Source organism: Hemibagrus wyckioides, linkage group LG11 (genome assembly GCF_019097595.1).
Source record: "Hemibagrus wyckioides isolate EC202008001 linkage group LG11, SWU_Hwy_1.0, whole genome shotgun sequence".
NCBI lineage: Eukaryota > Metazoa > Chordata > Actinopteri > Siluriformes > Bagridae > Hemibagrus > Hemibagrus wyckioides.
Window position 1 is genome coordinate 13,520,864 of NC_080720.1, and position 21,502 is coordinate 13,542,365.

At 37.6% G+C, this 21,502-nt stretch overlaps 1 protein-coding gene across 1 annotated transcript; it reads right to left on the reverse strand.

The window, feature by feature from the left end:
- Positions 1-224: 224 nt before the first annotated feature.
- Positions 225-11,788, reverse strand: dpt (dermatopontin). The gene is made up of 4 exons (XM_058404247.1): positions 11,284-11,788; positions 1,013-1,138; positions 749-856; positions 225-614 (listed from the first exon to the last, which is right to left on the reverse strand). The coding sequence occupies exons 1-4, from the start codon at positions 11,568-11,570 to the stop codon at positions 548-550; spliced, it is 588 nt and encodes a 195-aa protein (XP_058260230.1). The 5' UTR covers positions 11,571-11,788; the 3' UTR covers positions 225-547.
- Positions 11,789-21,502: the final 9,714 nt, after the last annotated feature.

Sequence of the window (21,502 nt, forward strand, 5' to 3'; positions counted from 1 at the left end):
GAGAGGTTTTGGATACTGAACTCAATCTTTTTAGGTTTTAAGAAGTTATTTTAAAAACGAAAGTAATCCATTGTCTTGACTATTTGTGAGTCGAAACAAAGCTCATCTTCCAGTCGAGTTTGCTCAGGTTTTTAAGGCAGCAGGTGAACTTACATTTCTAAGTTCAACCATCTTGAAATGCTTTACCATGAATAGATTTTTCTAAATGCAAAGAGAATCCAAACTCTCAGGGAAAAATGCTTTATTGGTTGTTTTAATTAACTAATACAAAATAAGATACACTGTTATATAACTTTCTTTTGTCAAAACAGGTGTAGATATTAAAAAAATGCATGCCATTCACAGTGCTTCAATCTGGCATTTGATTAATGCTTTACACTTCAAACCATGCAGGATTACATGAAATCACATAGAAATGAAATAAATTCCTAGGTTATAAAATTTTTCTTACTTGTATTGCATGTTCAATTGTATAATTGCCTTTTCTAAATAAATTTCATTAAAACTCATATTTATGTGGACGTTTTGGGGGCTTAAATGTCCAGATTTATAAGTTCTGAAATTCACAATCAAATTCTGTCATCCTGCACAGGATGTACTTCCACTGGCGATCCCTGAAAACAGTAAAAGAGAGTCTAATGAGATTTACATCATTAGCATTACATAAAAAAGATGCTGTTAATTGTGTTACACTAAAAGCCTCCCATAACAACAGTTAAACATGAAGATGAACTGAGACACTGCATACCTGACCACCCCACTAAAGGTGGTCTGAGCTCCCCGGATGAAGTAGCCATAAGCAGGGACGACCAGTTCAGCCTCTTCTTTGTGGTACTCTGGAATGTCAGAGGTCTTCCTGTTGAACATGGAGAAGGAGAGGAGTACTGGTCAAAGAGTGAGTATCCGTTTGGTAAAGTTTTCTTTAAAGTACTTTCTGAATCCAGTATGACTTTATGTAATAACAGACAAATAAGTAATTTAGTTGTGTAAGTCAGAGCCTATGCCTACTCACCAGCAGGAATAAGGACATCTTTTACCGTAGCGGCAGCAGTAGAAGCGCCACTCTCGGTCCAGAGTAGAAGGAAAGTACTGACTCTGCACTCCAGCCACTATACCATTGTCACTGCATGTGGAAGTCCTTCAGGAAAAGACCAGAAATTGAACTTGAGTCTGAATGATTAATTTATGATAATTAGACTGGTCAGCAATGGCTTCACAGTAAGGGTTACAAAGACAAAGTAATACTAAGACACCACAAGATATTTGCTGCAATATATAAATATATATATATGCAATTTATTGTATGAAACATTATACATTTAAGTATAAGTATAAAATCTATAGAATATATTTCCTAGTTTAAACATTTTTCCAGAATTAAGGGAATATTAATCCATTTACTGTACAAAAAAAAATTTGTTCTGCTGATTTGTGAGGAATTGTCAACAGTATTTCACTTAAATAAAGCTGTATCTTCAGTGACATACAAAATAAACTCAATAGACATTATAGTTCATTAGCTGAAAGTAGCACTCCAACTATAATATTTCCACACATTACGACACATTACTACGATTACGATTCCACACATCACTTTGTTCATAAGCATTTTGCCCATTAACCATAGTGCAGATGAAAGAAGTAAACTTGTGCATTAGGTTTTCTGATTATATGTATATTGCTGACAGCAAATTACAGCACATTTCCACGGTCACAAAGCATTTAATGCAACCACTTAAAACCCATTGCAGATGAAGCTGGGGTTTGGTTTGGTTTGGCCCAGTGATGCATCAAGTGGCAGTAAAAGTGCATTTACTGGAGATGTTGATTTTCCTAAGAAAGCCAAGAGCAGCTTAGGAAATCAATTATACATATTTTATGTAGTTATTTTATTTATTTGTTAAATATTTATTAAACACGATATAAATATATTAAGTTATATGTACTATGCAATGCTACAGTGATAATACAATATGTTCAATATTATTTAAGTTTTGCTATAACTAATTATAGAATGGTATCACTGTAATATACTATGCTAAACAATACGTCTCATTTACGGCATTTGGCAGACGTCCTTATCCCGAGCTGCTTACAGAAGTGCATTTGAGACTTCTATCAATGAATACATCAATACCGGTTCACTAGGTCACAGACTAAAAATACCATCAGTCTAAAACTGTAGGGAGGTTATACAGCACGTAATGCACACAGACAACCTTTTCTTCAATAGTTTTTAAGTATAGTACACTATATGCAAATATCCACTATGACACCTATGTATGGCTCTTGTCCAAACCATTGTAAGTTAGAGGCACACAATTGTCTAGAATGTCCTTCTGTGCTGTAGTTTTACAGTTTCCCGTGCTAGAACTGGCTGTTCCAGCATTTCAGTGCTTCTGTGCACAAAGCAAGCTCTATAAAGACATGGTTTGCCAAGGTTGGAAGAACCCTAACATCAACCCTACTTAATACATTTGAGTGAACTGGAAAGCCTCCTTGACCAACATCAGTGACCGACCTCAACCTGGAATGGAATGTTCAAAAAGCATGTGTGGGTGTGATGGTCAGGTGTCCACAAACCTTTGGCCATATAGTGCATGTTATATTTATTCTCATGTTTTATTATTGCATGGGGTACCTGGGGCAGGGAAGGTTAAAGGCTGGGTGGTGTTAAGATTTGAACTCCTGACCAGTAACACAGCATCTTAAATGCTAAGCCACTGCTGCCCCTAAATATCTAAAATATGCTATATGTAGACTATATGTTTTGTATTATATGTCAAATCATATCCACTGTATTATTTATCAGTGTAATGTATTACAGCAGGATATCACCAAATTATACTACATCATACCATATAGTAGCATACTATACTACATAAGTATAGTATATGATATATAATACTGTGCTTAAAATATTGTAGGTTAATATACAGCATATCTGTTTATAAGGACAAATCAATTTCAGCCTGTGTTCTTTCCTCAGATTTTAAGATGAGCACCATTCATAATTTGGTTTCAGTCAGGGGTGCACCTGCGGCCTGTGATTACTGTAACCAGTGTGATTGTAACCAAAGCATGCTTAAGACTCTAGCAGGATGTTGACTTGTGTTAGTCATATTTCTGAACCCCACTGTGGTTACATTTCCATTTCACAGCAGGAATGTAACCTTGAATTGATTTCATCTGTCAATAATGCTGAAGAATTCTCGAGGTCAAAAACCAAGCATAACCTGATGAGCCTCATGTCAAAGGTGGGGTTAGAAACAAGTGGTGCTAACAAGGTTTTCCGTAAATACAGGTCTGTTGATAGTTACTGCTTGTGTATGGCCCATACAGGATGTTGTCATCACAACAGAGCTGCCACCATCAGGCCACCAGCAGCTCGGTCTCTTTGTCATGACAACGCTGACGCCATGGAGATCAGCTCCACCAATGGGGAGTGGGACAGGCTTCTCTCAGTGGAATGTTATCTTTAAAGGTGTGCAAATCCAAGTGACTCTTTCTGGAGTGTGAAGGGTGAGGAAAGAAATAAGCCCCTCTCAAGAGACTGCTGCTGATAAAGACCACAGGCTGCTGAGAACAGCACTTGAAATTAACAAGCATGTAAACAACATTTATATTTGAGCATAATACCTCATCCATCTACAAATGTTTATTAGAAGCACATGTTTAGTAGGAAAGATAGTGCTTCCCAGATCACACCGTAGAATCAGACTTCATTACATAAGCTCAGCTTTTGTCCCCTTGGGGTAACTCTGTAAAACTTTGGATTTTGGTGTAATTGTGAAGTAACTAAAATAAGGACATGAGCCAGCATGCACAGGATACTAAGATTCAATGTCTACGTATAAATTGGAGTAGTTTTTTAGGTACCTACACATGTATTGATAATCATTTCTGATTCAAAAGAGCTAGCTTGCTTTGTAAAGAACAGTCTGTTCAGAATTTAACCTTTAACTGGCAATTCCCAACAAGTAGCGTGTCTAACTGTGTGTATTCTCAAAGCCCCATCTGGCCTAGGCAGGCAGTAGGAGGTTGAGACTGCATGGCGCCAGGTCAAAGGAAACCTCCCCTAACGGGCAGATTTGAGGGGGAATCAGTGAGGTGCATGCAGAGCCCAATTAATCCCACAGTGTATGCTCTGGAGCAGGAAAGAACCTGTTGAAATGCTCCTCTAGGACCCAAAGGCACTAAGCACTGTCTCTCTTTAAATCCCATATGGCTGATTTATCCTGTCCATGCAAGCCACACATTTGTCTAATTAAAAATGTCATTTGACATGCAATTTTCTCTATTCATGTTCAGTGCTGGTATTACCATCCAGCTCATTTGAGTTGAGCACAGAGACGGCACTAAATACAGATCTGAATAGAGTCACTGTTCTTTTCTAAAGCAATCACTAAAACACTCATCTGGCCTTCCTTTGAGACATGAATGAGAAGATCTTGCATAAGGATATGTCTTTCTGGACGCTATATATAAAGTCCATGCCAAGTATGAAACCCAGTCCAGTAGCTCAGGAAATAACTCTGGCATTTCAAGAGTTGGAGCATAAACATTTTAGAAGGACACGAGGATAATGCTCCTTTCTGCCAGTTCCATTTATCTCTGAACTGACTTTTATGGTATATATCAAACAGGTTATTCATAGCCATCTTTTCAAAACAGTTTATCAGGTCTAATTCCCTCTGACTTTTCTGACAATCTGCATTTGTTTAAAGGTCTGTCACAAAAATAGCTGTTTTTTTTCAATGTCCTAGTGTTCTCCACAGCTGGCTCTCGCTCAGGCTTTAGCAGTAAAATTAGAAGACTGAGAAAAGATGAAATGCTTGCTAAATGATAACTCAAGCAGTGACCATTTAGCAAGTCAGCTTGTCTGAGAATCAAACATTACGGCAATTTGTTCAGATATTTCAAAGATGCGAACAATGAAAATGATTAGCTGAAATCTAAGCTTCTGTTCTCTTGCCATATCTGTTTCTAATAAAGCTGATGTTAAGTATAAGCAAGTAAACAAACAACGATGCTCTTGTTTTAAACTCTAACCTTTAATAGACAAGCGGTGCAGTAAAGTAAGTGTTGCTATCTGTATGTGTTTAGATGATTAAATGTTAAAGAATGGTGAGTACATGGGCAATGGAAAATACATGTTATGGTACTGTTTAAATTAAAGAAATTAATATTTTTGAAGACCCAAGCAGAGATATGTTGGCCTCTCTAACGTGTGTTATCTGCATGAGGTGTTTGAATGGGCTGCTCTGCTGGAAAGTGAAAGGAAATGTTATACTGAGACCATATTTGTCCCACAAAGAGCACATAGCAGCTGAGTGCTTTGAGACCATTCAGAACAATGACACCAAACATAGACTTCAAGTAACAGAGCAAACGTCCTTGTGTTGCATGCCATTGCAACCCATAATCCAGACACGCACCATGCATGGAAGATCACTGTGAAGAGAATTCAGCTGCTCAACCAGAAAAATAAAAGGAATAATGAGCTTCCTGTTTGTTACTGTATTTGTATCTGTTTAGGACATGCTATCAATTCATTCCAGAGAAAGTATTATAAGTATACAATAAATTATTGGTTATATTGGTTTATATGAGTGCACTTATAAATGAATGCATTAATGAGTGATAAAAGATAACTCAGTGGTTAATCTGTTACTGGCAGATTCAAGTTAAATCCGAGTCTAGATTGAGACCTTTAACCCTGAAATTCTCAGCTCTAGTATTCTTCTTATTCTTCATATAATTCTTCATATTCAAGTATGAACTGTGCATATAGATGAATGTAATAGTTCATTGTCATCTCATATAAATGCAATTCAGCATTATTGAAGCTGTCTGTTAATGCGCTACATACTGTTGGGTGGAATATGGCAAATTACATATACTACTATGTACACACACACACACACACACACATACACACACATACAAACTACCACCATCACCATCACACTAATCTATTAATGCAACAACACAGCTATGCACTGCAAAGGTCATCATTTCTGCACAATAAGGGCATCTATTGTGTGCTAATAGTGATCTTTCCTAGTGTTCATTTTTAGTGGCATGGAAAATTAAAATGATATGCCATTTAACATAAACAATGTATATACACACACGTACACTGATCAGCCATAACATTTAAAATCGCCGGCCTAATATTGCGTAGGTCCCTCTTGTGCCACAAAAACAGCTTTGTCAACACCTTGAACATTTTGTCATTCCTGATCAATTCTTGCAGTGTGGTAGAGCAATCTTATCCTGCTAAAAGAGGCCACTGCTATTAGAGAATACTGTTGGCATGAAGGGGTGTAATCGACCTGCAACAATATTTAGGAAGGTGGTTCATGTAACAGTAACATCCACATCCAATTACAGGACCCAAGTTTTCCGAGAAGAACATTTTAGCCCAGAGCATCACTCTGCTTCTGTCGGCTTTTTTCCTTTCCAACGTGCATTCCGGTGCCATCTCTTCCTAAAGCTGTGCATACTCACATGGCCGTCTGCATGATGTAAAAGAAAATATGATACATTAGACCAAGCCAACTTCTTCCATTGCTCCATGGTCCAGTTCTAACGCTCACAGGTCCATTGTAGGTGCTTTCAGCAGTAAACAGGGATCAGCAGCTCTGACCAGTCGACAGCTACACAATCCCATACACAGCAAGCTGTTATGCACTGTGTGTTCTGACACCTTTCTGTCATAGCCAGCATTAACTTCTTTAGCAACAGCAAGTGCTACTTCACGTGTCATGTGTATCAGTGAGCTTTGGGCATCCATGACCATTTCTCTTTCCTTGGATCACTTTTGTTAGCTATTAACCACTGCATACCGAGAACAACCTACAAGATCAAAACTGCCTGGTCAAAATTGCTCAGATTCTTACACTTGGCCATTTCACTGGCAAACTAAGTCTTCATGGAGCTCACTTTATGCAAATGGGTATTGTCATGTTGGAGCATGTTTGAGTCCATTAGTTGCAGTAAAGAAAAGTTGTAATGCTACAGCATACAAAGGCATTCTAGTAAATTACGTGCTTCCATCTTTGGGCAACTATATGAGGAAGAACCACATATGGGTATGGTATTCAAGTGTCCACAAACCTTTGGCCATATAGCTAAGATTTAATGCCTCCTGAGAAGCAGAAAACAGTCAAAAACTATATTTCTCATTCTGAATAATGCTGAATATTCTCTAACATGAGCTGTAGTCTATTGTGAGGTGATTCTGAGTCCGCCAAAGAGCTCTTATTCTCGCTTTAGCATTTTCACTGTGCTGACTCGAGCTTCAACAAGGGCTAGAAACTCCAGCCTACACAGTGAAAATGCTAAAGCGAGAATAAGAGCTCTTTGGAACACACTTGGAACATCATTTTCTAAAGCAGAAGCAGGTGCTTTAGTGTCACAAAATCACGAAGAACTCTCATTTTAATAATGAACAAATGATCTAAGGTGCGAAAATGCCCCGTTTACAGTGACCAGTTTCAGTTTCACTTGCGAGCTGCTGTTCATTTAATTTGATTTCTGTAAATAGTACATGTGTGAAGAGTTTGCAGTTCTATTTTGACTTGTTTTGATGTTACAATTCTAAATATAATGTTTCACATTTGGACTTGACCTAAATAAATCCTCCTGTTGCTGCAGCCATTTGTCTCTTCCACATAAAATGAATCTCAGGAACATTGTGTCCATTGGTTGTTCCCTTTAGAAATATTTGAAGTAAATGCTGTTTATCTGAAGTAAATTTGTTTGTTTGGATCAAACCCACAAATGACTGTCCCCCTTCAAAGTGCCCTTCATCAATACGGAATGCTCGGAAGTGTTCACTGAAGTCCATCTGAACTTTATTCAAGGCTTTAGGTGTTAATTTAACACTGGGGATTTTGTGGCATATGAACAGCTCGGCCTCTACCGGGTCTTTCTGCAGCATGATCAGTATCAGTACTCCTTCAGCATGTGCTTAAAATTAGTCTATTTTTTATAGAAGTAAGATGAGATTGTTAAATATTTATAGACAATACATAACATTCCTTGTAAAACCTCAACACCCCATCCAAACTCCAACCATTAACAATAATCTTGTTCTAACATCACTATCTGGTCTTGTCCCTATTGGAAAAATTAAACTTTGGCTACCAAATCAGCTAACAGACCACCTTTGCTAGTTAGTGTTATAGTTAGTTTCCAGTATCCTTATTACTTCACTAAATTGATGGTTCGAACGTATCAAAGTTTTACTTGCTTTACAATTGTGTTATTTTCTTTAAAACTCAACACATAACTAAAAATAATTTTTTTCTTTATTTTGCAGTCAGTCACTATTTTAACCTTTGTCAGTTTTTTTGCTGCAATATGTTAGGATTAGTAACAGTAATTTAGATTTTCAACCAGCTGGTAAAAATAATTTAACCAGCTCACCAAGTGAATGTTTTAGTATGATGTGCATGAATCTTACCCTTGCATGTATTGCACTTCAATTTACTGGGATGTATGCTCTGTATAATACTTTATATGCATATATATATATATATACCTTTAGTATATCCAAGCAGTCCAAGCAACAGCAAAAGCTTCTTTAAAAAATGCAAATGATGGTGAATAAAAGAGAGCTTGAAATTAAAATTACCATGCAATTCACAAAGCAGGTTAACCCCGTGGTTCAGCCATGTTTATACTGACTCTCTACACACACTTTATTACAGACTCTACAGCAATAGCATGTTCCATGAAGACTGTGGACATGAAGGATTGAAACCATGCTCGCAGACTTTTATAATCCCTTCTCCTTCAGCAGGACTTGTCACATCTAGACATTGTGTGTTTCAGATTTGTCACAAGTTAAAAGCAGTGACTGATGAGAAAATGTCTTAGATATTACGTTTCAGTCAGTGTTGTCAGGTTGTCATTATAAATCGGATAAAAGGTTATATGGTTCTGAAAGGGGTGTACGGTTCAGCAAGCAACCATTCAAACAGGAAAGAGAACATTTTATTTTCTACATAAATAGTTCCTGATAGTTCTCTAATTTCTTGAAAACAGTCATGGTATTGAAAATATGTTTATGTGTGAAGGTGAAACATGAGCTGTGGGATTTTCAGTGTTGTAAACTGACTAAAATATACGTTACATTACATTACTTAGGGTTGTGTATATTATCAGGGTTGTATATTATTGTGTATATTAATTTAATCGTAAAATTTATACTTTTTATTCTATGTTTTTATATTTCTGTAAAGCTGCTTTGAGACAATGTCTATTGTTAAAAGTATATAATAAATTGAATTGAATTGAACTGAAAAAAAAAACTTAACTACCACATTATGGGTTTAGACCTATGATAACATTAAATAAAACCCTAAAATTATTCTTGCTCTGGCATCTTGCTTGATTATTATTGAAACTGAATACTTAAAAAAATATGTTTTACTTCCTATATGTTTTTATTAAGACTTCCTCCTTTTCATTCAGCCAGGCAATGATTGTATGGTATTTCAACTACAAGAGCAAGCAAAGACTATACAGTGAATTATGTCCTATAGCTTCCTATAAGGCAAGAAGTCCATTTAATTTGAAAAAGCATGTTTAGTTTTAAAATTTGTAACATTATATACAGCAATGTAGCTAATAAAATTGGCCAGCCAGCAAGTCAAATGATAGCCAGCAAGTCAAATGGTATCTACTGCAAAATTACAGAGACTTACATGAATAACACTGTAGTTGCTTTAAAACAAACATAAAGTATTGTTAAATGGTTATGATTTTAACCACAAAACCACAAGTGACTGGATACTTCCACAATTTATTTCTGCTCGAGCATCATGTTTCAGCATTTTCTTCCATTTATGTTTCTGGAAGCACCCAGTGGTGGCAGCTTAATGGACCTGGGATTCGAACTCACAATCTTCTGAGCAGTAGGCCAATAACTAAACAACTAAGATACCACATCACCCAGTCAACTCTTGGATGAAAGTAATATATGGCAGCCATTATTCGGTTGTTTTGTTTAGGATTTAATATAAGTTATATTCTTTCAGTAGCCTATGGCTCTGGATACTATTGCCTAATTTTGTTTGGTGCACATGCCCAGTGTCCGCTCATAAAAATTCCTCTTGGCATCATACAAGACCTTTAAATATTTCCCTCATGAGTTTTCTGGGGCCAGTGGTTGACTGGGCTTTGAAACAGAGGTGAGGTAAAATGCCGTGTGCAAGTCCTGGCTCAACCAAAATGTCTGTTTGTCTCATTTCAGTCTGGTTTGGTTGGCTTACAACTTTATTTTCCTCCATGGTAAACAAATAACACTGATGTATCCACAGCAACGGTCTGGCTTTTCAAACAGCTGGAAAGTGATGTTTTATCTCAGCTTTCCCAAGTATTCACATCTGAGCTCTTAGCAAAACACAGGAGACATGGGTTCTGCAGCGTTTCATCACTTTAAGACTGAACATGCAGCAACAGTACAAAAATTTTGTAAATTTTGTAGTCTTGAGTTAGAAGTATTAGATCCACAAACATAAAGAGTCCTCTTTTCACAGTGTAAAATACATATTATCTAGATATATGTGCAAGTAGTAACTGCTGCAAATAATGTACATGGAAGCTGTTTAATAATTGGGCAGCCATGACCCAACATGGTAGTCAGTGATGTGTCTGTTCCATTTATGAAATTTCTGTACAGCTGCTCCTCATGAAGCAACTCTGGGGACTGTTTGCTCTCCAGATGTTCGGGTTTTGACTTCAGAAGTGAAATGTAATTTGCAGCTTTTTATGCAAGAGCTATGGAAAACATTTTTTGTTTAGTTGAGACAGATTTGTCCAAAATTGCTTTTCACAGACAGACTCGCTCTAAAAAGTCCTCTGTTAAGGACAGCCTTTAGTGTTCGATGTGGAGAAATCATGTTTTTAAATCCAAAATAAAAGGTTTCAGTTTAGCAAATACTTTAGATTCACAGAATGCTGTTCTTTCATATCGTGTGTGGGGGTTACATTACAAATTTTCATAGCTCAGAGAATGGTATCTTTGTTTTCATGCGAAAGTCTAGCAGCCAAATGTTAATGCAGGCTGAGATAATTCTCCAACTGCTTCACACAGCTGGTAAGGGAGACTGGGACACAGATAACGGTCTTGTCCGATCTCACCTCCCCATCAGCCGAGATAAGATTGCATGCCACCTTCTGTTGCTCTTGTCCTTCAGGATCTATCCTTACAAATCAAACACATGTTGTATATTACATGTCCTAGAAGATACAAACACACAGACTTACCACTCCATGCCAGTAAGGTTCAGTTCATCCCACCAGCACGCACTGGGTTCTCCGAGGGTGGAGGGAGTCGGCTGACACTCAAAGCTCCACAGACGGTCCGAGCCCTCTTCCTCACTGAAGTAGCTCTTGATGGCTACCAGTGCCTCGCCATGAGGGCACTGGAAGTTAAAGCCTTGGCGCCACGCATTGACCCAATCCTCTCCATGGAAGTAGTGGGGCTGAGTGTGAATAATAGTAGCTAGCAGCAGCAGTTGGGCCAGAGGACGAAGAACGAGAGCAGAATTCATCTTCCACTTCAGCACAGAGCAACTTCTGACTACTCACTCTGTCCAGCTGTTCGACTTTAAGCCTCTCTGAGGAGGGCTTGCTCTCCAGATGTTCCCTGTCTAGCTCTAGACGTTATATGTAATTTGCAGCTTCAACAAACAGTTATGGCCTACATTTTTTTTAGGTGAACAAGTATTTCTCATCCAAAATCCAAGATTGTTTTACAGAGAATGAGCTGGATTCCCTAAAATGAAATCCTCCCTAGGGAACTTCATTAAGGAGGAGAACTTAGGAGTGCCAAGTAATGATGCTATCCATTCTCTATTCACACGGAGGGGTTGTGTTCTCTTCATCTGACATTGAATTTAACAGTTTAAACAAATCTCTGGTGTTTGGAAAAAGCTGGTACACTTAGAGAGAACATTTGGGGACAAATGCCAAATCTAGTTGTGAGAATATTCCAGCACGTCATTGGACATGTAAACACTCTACAGTGCTATTAGCATGCTGTTATTTCTGATTAATATTTGACTTTTGCTTAAACTTTCACTTGTAGGGTTCTTTAATTGTTTGTGTATATGTGGAAAGTTTAATTTGGGAACTGTATTATGCAGAGACACAAGCTAATATATGAACAACCCCCACCCCACCCCCACCCCCCCATGGCAAAACAAAAATAAAAAATGTAAGAAACACCAGCACCTGCACTATTATCACTTCATGCATACCTTTAATCTCTAGAGACATGCCTCACGCCTAGACCTTGTAAATACAAACATGTCTTTCAGATGAGCTTATCATAAAGTGCAGTCACTACTTATTCAGACCCGCTCAGGTTATCAGCATTCTCTGTTCAAACATTAACTGATCTTACCAATAAATGGACGAGCGTCAAGGTAAACTTTGTACTAACATGGTGATCTGGTATCTGTAATATAATGAACTGCAGACTTTGGTTAAAGGAAAATGAAAGGGGAATTTGACTAGCTGCAATGAGTGAAGCAAATGGGAAAGTTGTTCTTTAATTTACATCTGAAGGTGACTTACATTCCATTATTCAATGTGACACAAGTTATGTAATCACACTCCAGGGGACAAAGGCATTTCAGGGTCTATATTATCCAAGTTTTTGCCCATGGTCTTGAAAGACAAATGGCTCAAACGTCAATGACTTGTCCTTGTCAGCTTAAAGAGGTAAAACAGAGGACATTCACACCTACACTCATATATATATATATATATATATATATATATATATATATACACACACACAATATGACCACATTATGAGCACTTGCCTAATATTGTGTTGGTCACCCTTTTGCTGGCAAAACAGTCCTGATCCATCAAGGCATGGACTACACTAGATCCTTGAATGTGTGCTGTGGTATCTGAAACCAAGATGTTAGCAACAGATCCTTTAAGTCCTGCACATCTCACAGATACTCAACTAGATTGAAATCTGGGGAATTTGGAGGCCAAGTCAACACCTCAAACTTATTGTTGTGCTCCTCAAACCATTCCTGAACATGGTCTGCAACAATGCTTAGGTAGGTGGTACGTGTCAAAGTAACATCCGCATGGATGGCAGGACCCAAGTTTTCCCAGCAGAACATTGCAAAAAGCATTACACTACCTCTGGCAGCTTTCCCTCTTCCCATAGTGCATCCTGGCGTCATGTGTTCCCCGGGTGAGCGACACACACACCATGCCATCCACGTGATGTAAAATAAAACTTGATACCAGGTCACCTTCTTTCATTGGTCCAGTTCTGATGCTCACGTGCCCATTGTTGGCGCTTTCGGCAGTGACCAGGGGTAGGCATGGGCACCCTGACTGGTCTGCGGCTATGCAGCCCCATACACAACAAACTGTGATGCACTGTGTATATCATGACATTAAAACCACACTTACTGAATAACATTATCTCATTACAGTGGCACCTGTTAAAGGGAATCAGCTGCTTGATACTACAGCAGACCTTCAGGGGTCTTGTGGAGTACATGCCTCAACAGGTCAGAGATGTTTTGGCAGCACAAAGGGGGACCTACACAATATTTGGCAGGTGGTTTATGTTATGACTGATATATATATATATATATATATATATATATATATATATATATATATATATATATATATATATATATAGTCAGTGGATTATTATTTTACATAGTTTAGTGCTGCAATAATGGATATGCAATCATTTCCAGTTCAGTTAGATATATTTTTAAATGGAAATAATTAAAATTGGTTCTATTAAATTAAAGATTGGCTTCAACAGATTGCAAAAATATAGAGCAGCAAAGGAGAGAGGAAGAACAGTAGAACCAGGCAAAGGGGTACCTAAAATTATATACAGAGTGGATGTTATATTGCATGCAACCATTGCATCGGGAAATATTTAAAATGTATGTGAGTAAAATAAAGATATAAAAATATAACAGAAAGTATTGGCCATGACAGGTGGCGTGAAATTGAAAATTCCAATGGCTTATACTCTATCAAATGTAATGCACAGAAAGGGATGATTCATGTAGTAGTCTGAACTTTTATGTGATACTTTGATCTAATTGGAAATTTACTGCAATCAGAAAGACTAAAAATAAACAGGAGACATCTAAGAATAGGCATGGCTCATTAAGTCACGTCTCATGGAGTTCCATACAGGTCAAAATGGAACAGTTTACAACAACCTGTATTTTTAGTTTAATCGTTCCTTAAAAAGCATCTTTATCTGGGGCAGCATTTTGCTACAGTCTAAGGTCACTAGCTTATATCATACAATACGGGTCACTCAAATAAAACAGCAGTGGATTGATATCTGACCTTAGACGACTATAGATTAGCCGGGAAAAAGTAATCTTTTTAAAATAAAATATGATATGAAGTATGGATATATTTTATCAAATGTTTTGGCTTGAGACATCTGGCCTGTTCCGTAAAGCTGAAAAGGATGTACAATATTAAGAAGGATTTCCTCCTTATTATCCAGGGCTGATATGAGGCTCAGTTCAGTAGGAACATTAACACCAAGCAGAAAATTGAAAACCCCAACACATCATCAAGCATGGGTAATTTTTCTCTAGACTATTCTCTCAAAACTATTCATAACACAAAACCTGAATGCTTGATTCTCATTAGTCAGAAAGCAAATTTTCTAGAACAGCATGTCTGACTGTAGTGCAGCTGTAATAAGTTTAATACACTTTTCCTAACACGTTATCATTTCTAAAGTTACAACTTACATAGGGTCGTACACAGCAGATGCTCCACATCACTTAGGGCTGATAATAAACTGATTAAATAAACATAGTAAATAACCAAAATAAACATATAATTGTTGATATGGTGATGTTGTCTGTAAGCAGGCACGTATTTAGCGTTTATGATAGATGACTCAGGTATCAACACTTTGTAACACTCAGTAAGTTTTCCGCCACCGGAAAGTCTTCAGGATAGAGGAGTTTTTATTTTCCAGTTTCTTGGTAATATGACAAAGAAAAAAAAAGAGAAAAGAGGTGCTGGAAGGTCTATTTATAGCTGCTTTATAGGGATAACAAGAAATAATTTGTCTTTGTACCTTAACAGAACATCCAGTCTTGTTTTATTCCTGTCATATCTCTGCACTGCAGGGTCTTAATTGAAATGAAATTGTAAGAGACAGTAGATGCTGATGAAAATAATGCAATGTTATGAAATATCATTTTTCTACAGCGTCCATGGAGGACAATAACAAATCGCAACCCAGTTCATTCAAACACAACACACTGTAATCAAGTTAGGATAAGGATCATTATTTCAGCTTAATAGCTATAATATATGTCCTGTTTTGTTATTTATATATACACTACTCACAAAACGTTAAGGATATTCGTTTACAGGTGAAGTTAATTTGACCTTCTCTACACTTTTGATTGTACATGTCCAACTGTTCAGTGTTTCAGTACTTTTTGCATAACTTGCATAACTGTTCTCTAACAAGGTGCTTAACGGCAAAATTCACAACTGGTGTTGTACATTTTCTGGATCGATTAGAATTGGTATTTAAACAGTCCTCTTCATCATGCTGTTCACATTTTGACATCATGAGACTAAAACGACATCTAACAATTGATCAACAGTACCTCGAATTTTGTACCTCGAAGAGTCACAGAAAGGCATAGAAGTGGAAGTCCTTGGGCCACATCCCACGTTGATGACCACTTCACTGTGAACAGTGCCCTGTGGAACCGGATGATAAATGCCACTCAACTCCAGGCACATTTAAGGGAGGTGAGAGGCACCCAAGTGTCATGTCAGACCATTCAAAACCGTTTACATCAGCGTGGTCTGAGTGCTAGATGACCTGCAAGGGTACCTGACCACACCACCAGGCATCTTGCATGGGCCAAGGAGCATTTACGCTGGACGAGGAACCACTGGGCCTCAAATTGTTTGAGATGAGGAAGTAGTGTATATATATATATATATATATATATATATATATATATATATATATATATATATATATATACATGTATATAATATATATGTGTGTGTGTGTGTGTGTGTCTCACACTGCCTTGTAGGGAAGTTTTGCTCAAGCCCTAGACCTAAAGAGCTTCATTTGAGATGTTAATGATAATGAAACAACCCGTAAAGATGGTGATCTATAAGGTATTCTAAAGGACAAGAGAAAGGGCATGGTGTGGGTTTTTTTTTTTCACTTCAAAGAGACATTTACTGCTGACTCCTGTCTAACAGACATAATAATAAAAGAAAAGAAAAAAAAGAAAAGAAAAGAAAAGAAAAGAAAAGAAAAGTTAGTTCTATCCTTGTGACACTCTCATTCTTTCACTTCAGGTGCTTTGGTGAACACTATTTCTACATTTATTGCTTACCAGTGTCCACTTTCTTAAACAGGAACCAGTGCTGTGCATTGCAAATGCCATTTTCTCAGTTGATGCTAATGAACACAGGGTGAGAGACTGTGTAGAAAATCAGTGGGCCATTAGTGGTTTGTTATGTCAATGTTCCCATCAGGACTCTTCACACTTTTCCTTTGTCTCTGTTCTGCATTTTAGCATCTATTTTTAACAAAGACCTGTTAGTCTGAACCAGACTAAAGGTTCCTGGTTTCAGTCTCATAATTACCTAGTGCCCATCCTTTTAGTGAGAGTAGAGAGATAGCATTGTGCCAAAAATCTTATTAGCATCGATAGCGGCCCAGGGACATCAATATCAGCCTGGCCTGCGACACTATTAATTCCTAATTTAATTACATTAAATCCCAATATTTGCTCAAAAGAATGGACAAAATGTCCATTCTTTTGGCAGGATGTCCAAGTTGCTTTTTCAGAAGGCATATGAGCCAAATGCCTGTCATCAGAAACAAGCATTCTCACTTCACAAATGACTGCTACTGCATTATAATGTGATTTACTGGATTACGGTTCTCGGGGCAGACATTTGCTCAGATCTTGTGTCTAAAAGTTTCTAAATGAATGTGTACTGAGCCACAAGATTATTTTCCTTAAAACAATAAAAAATTGTTTTCAGTTCCCCATCAACAGAAAGACACATGTAATAACCTGTATCTAGTCATCTGTAGAGGCCTTTTTGACTATTGTTAAAATACTGTTCTGTTGGACTGTTGGACTGTTCTGGTAAAATCCTTTTATATATACAGCATCACACAATCAGTAAATTCACTCGAAATTGTCATAAATTGGTATAAATGTGGGAGTGGTATAAAAGTCTGAGAGAATAGAGATTTGTGCAGTAAATGAAATGGTTTAATTCCACCTATATAGATGTAAATACGAATCTTTATATTAAATGAAGATCTAAGGTGGCACAGTGGCTCTGCTTTCCTCACACAACTCCCACGTCTGTAGGAGGATTGGCTCCTCTAAATTGTCCATATGTGTGAATGTGTGTGTGTGTGTGTGTGTGTGTAGGACTAATGCTATTCCTAATAGAAATAATATTTTATTACTGTGAAATCAACTATTTCCAAATAAATGAACCAACTGAATCCCAAGTACCCAGCACACAATGCTCACAATTTATCGTTAACGTTCAGTCAGCTCATCTGTACTGCAGATGGATAAGTAAACAAGCTCCAAGCCAATGAGCAGATGACATTTGATCACACTACTTTTCTTTTTCTGAAGCCCCAGCCTAAATCACACAGCTTGCTCTCAGCTGTTTCCATTATCTTGAAAATGCCATTCAACTAAAGCCATAAAACAGAAACTTAACAGAGTCTCCAACTATAAATGTAACAGTGCAGTTAATACTGAAATCATGAAGCTGCTGCATACACATGTGCAACTCAGTTTTTTTATGTAGTTATTATTGTATGCGCACACAGATGACTTTTCTACTGTGTTTGTGTTGGGGGGGGGTTGTGTGTGTGTGTGTCTGTTTGTGTGTAGGCGCTTGTGGTTAACATTCATTGCCTGGTGTTTCCATAAGTAGCACATGCAGGAAGAAAACATAGTAGTGTTTCCCCTGGTGGAGTAAAAAGCAGCAGGCCCCACATTCCCTCATCTCTGTCCTCTTCCTTGTATTCCAAATTCATTCTGAATGAGTTAAACAAATATAAAAACTTGAAGAAAAAAAGCCATCCATATTTGAAGAAATGTGTTATTTAGTTACTAAAATAGGTATTTCCCAAGTCACTGGACTAAAATGCCTGATGAATTAAGGCCTTACAGTTAATGATCTCTGTCAAGCTTCTGATTGTGTTCCAGTCACTGGTCTTTGGACATATGCCACAGACACAAATTGCTCATACAATGATTCTGAAGGGGAAAAAAACAAGCGTTTCAGCATTCTTGAAAGTATAAAGTTTCTGTAGATTAGTCAGACTATTATATGTCAGATAAAACGAGGTAAGTTATCAGGCTAGAAAAGTACAACATGATTAAAAAAAAAATCACATTCCTCTGGGTTCTCAGGTTTCTCCCCAGCTCCCAAAATCATACCCATGGGTGGAGTGGCTACTCTAAACTCAGTCCATCTCAAGGCAACAAGTACACACATTCATAAAGGGTGTATTCTAGCCACACAGTGTTCCTCTGAATCCATCGCAACTCTGAACAGGACAAAGCACTGGTGACAGGGAGAGGATAAGACAGGAATAAATGATGTTAGAAGATAAAGTAAAAGCAGCCATACCAAAGATCTTAGAACGACATTAATACATCACTCTTTATCTCAACCTTTCACGCACTTTTCTCTATTATTATGTGGAATTAAATGTTAATCAAATCTCCAGCCACTCAAATAGAATCTCATACAGTAAGACATTAGTGTGTTTGAGACTGCACTCTCTGTTCACTCTGCAATTAGCAAAATAGCATTTACTGCCCTTCGATAAATGTCTGCTTTATGTCAAATGACACAACAAATTAATATGTCCAGTGCATAAATACTGTATACAGGGGATATTTTTAGCTGTCTAAGAATTACTGAATGTAAAATGTTATGTCCTAAGGCGCTAATATCCATAGCAATCAACTCCATGTTTAAATAAACACCAGTGCTTTTTCGTTCCTTTGTTCTTTGGATGCTGTAATAAATGAAGCTTTCAGATGTAGAGATTTACTTAATCTTTTTTATTGATTGCCATGACCTCATGACCTTCTCAGTCCAGCTGACCTTCAGCGAGCTCCCACACACAAGCTATTTCACATGGCTGTGTGACTCAACTGACACACACTTAAACAAATACAGAGGCAGAGCCTGCTCCCTAAACCAATCACAAAGCTCAAAATATAAAGGGGTGTGGGTCATTTTTTTGGTCATAACCAATCACATGGCTTACTCTCCTCAAAACAAAATATTGACTTTGGGTTCCCTGGTGTTTCACTAAGCAGCTTGTGAAGCTGAGCATGGGAATATTTGTCAAGGTGGAAGAGCCTTCTTCTTATTTAATCTACACACACACAATTTTTTTTTATTCAAATCTCGGTTGAAGAGATTGAAACTCCAGATTTGATCTTCATTATAGTATAAAAACTTCCAGAGCCATATCATTAATGTCTAATGCATTAAGGAAGTCAAGCAAACTACAACCCATGGCACAGCATTATAGTAAATCTCATTAACATCAGTCTAAATCTTATCATCCTCATTAGCAGACTCACACACGCAACATGCAGCAAATATCACAAACCTCTACGCAGTTCAGGCATCATTCAGGAGAATACACCATACTGTACCAAACATGAACACCAAACAATACAATAAAACATATAGTACGGGTTGCACAATGTGACCTGATGACATGGTATGGAAAATTGTGTGACGTTTATTGTGTATTGTATAAGTATTGATTGTGTGTGCTGGATGCTGGGACCGCTTGTCTGGCTTTCACTTCCCTCGAGGCTCTGCTGCTCATCAGGAGTGCCTGCACTGGGCCAGATAGCCTGGTGTTTCCCTCTGCCGCTTCTCTAATTGCGTATCGAGTGCTGTGGCCACAGCCAGGTGCCCTGCAGATCCGCGGCTCCATCCAGAGCAAAGAGAAACACGAGGAGCGAGAGAGACGGACAAACGTGTCAAATTCTGCATCTTCAAACAGCAAAGGGAGCGCGGTGTTAAGGAAAAAAGAGTGGGTGTTTGCACATGTGCATAGAAATATAAATTGTGATTTATGTCCATTTATTGAGCTGCACTGAAATGCATCATATCTCTTCAAATCCTGACCAAGTATCCATTTTATGACTTTCTTTAGCTCAAGCACAAAGTTCCTGGATCCAATTAAAGACTTCAGAGAATATGTTCCAAGTCTATTAAACAAAGTCTTGTTTTGTGCCACATCACTAAACTCAAACAAACATATTCTTTTATGATGAACGTCAAAAAATCCTCATCCTTATATTTCAATTAAATATATTTACCATAGTATGTATCGCCTTAATGATATAATGTACAAAAACTCTTGTAACTGAGTCTAAACCACGGTGTATGCAGTGTTCAGCAGTACACCTCTGCAGCCTAGAAACCTGCTGCCAGGATCTGGAAGCCAGATGCCTTATAAGCAACAATGCTAAGGCTTGGGCAACATCAAATTCATACAGTCTGAGGTCAGTTGGGATGTAAACAGCTGGTTAGAAGGCTAGCGCTCGCTCTGATTGCTCTTGGTAGCCTGTTCTTGTTATTCTCATAAATCAGATATAAAAAAACAAACATTTGGAAATCCCTTTGGAAATCAGGATGTGTTGTGATGGATTTAATGAAGTTAATGTAAGAGTAGTTAAAAGTGTATACCACAAACACTTCCATAGATACATAATAGAGCTGCTGAGGTGTCCATTGACGTGAATTACAAAGTGGTTGTAAACTTTATGTAAATAAAATACCTGCCAAGAATGTACTTATTATAACTCCGACCTTCTACGGAAGACATTATTCAATTTTGGAAACAATCTCTACCAGTCATCTTCATCTGTGAGGATTTGTATCTGGGTGTTTTGAAGAACAAAGTGATGCTTGAAAGTGTAAACACTCATGAAAGATGAGCTCTGAGCTACAATGTAGCAAGTGCTAATGCCAAGAGATTTTAACTGTGGCTGTTAACATTGGCCAGCGTTCAGGTTGGAGCCATCTCAACATGCAGTTAGAGATTCCATTGCGTACGGATGGTGGGAATCTTCAGATGATCTAATGTTGTAATAGTGTCAGGAATTACATGGCAGAGTTTATTTTAATATAACTACACCCCTGTGGAGTCTTCATAATGTACCTCAGTTTATATTAGAATCACTTTTCAAATATCCTCATAAACGAACGAAAAATCCAAACAGTTGGTAAGCGCATGACACCTGAGGTTATTCTCTGTACATTACACTAATGTGAAAAAGGCTAAAAACATGTAAATGAACTTCCTACTGCGAAATATTTCACACTTTTTGCCATTCATCTGTTGATTGGATCTGTAAAAATAAAAAGTATGGGTTCT

Bases quoted from the DNA above. Each gene is read 5' to 3' on its own strand.
- dpt (XM_058404247.1), bottom strand. From the start codon at position 11,570: ATGAATTCTGCTCTCGTTCTTCGTCCTCTGGCCCAACTGCTGCTGCTA. The intron at 857-1,012 runs GTGAGTAGGCAT...CATGTTCAACAG, and splicing joins AGATGTCCTTATTCCTGCTG to GAAGACCTCTGACATTCCAG. The intron at 615-748 runs GTATGCAGTGTC...TACTGTTTTCAG, and splicing joins ACCTTTAGTGGGGTGGTCAG to GGATCGCCAGTGGAAGTACA.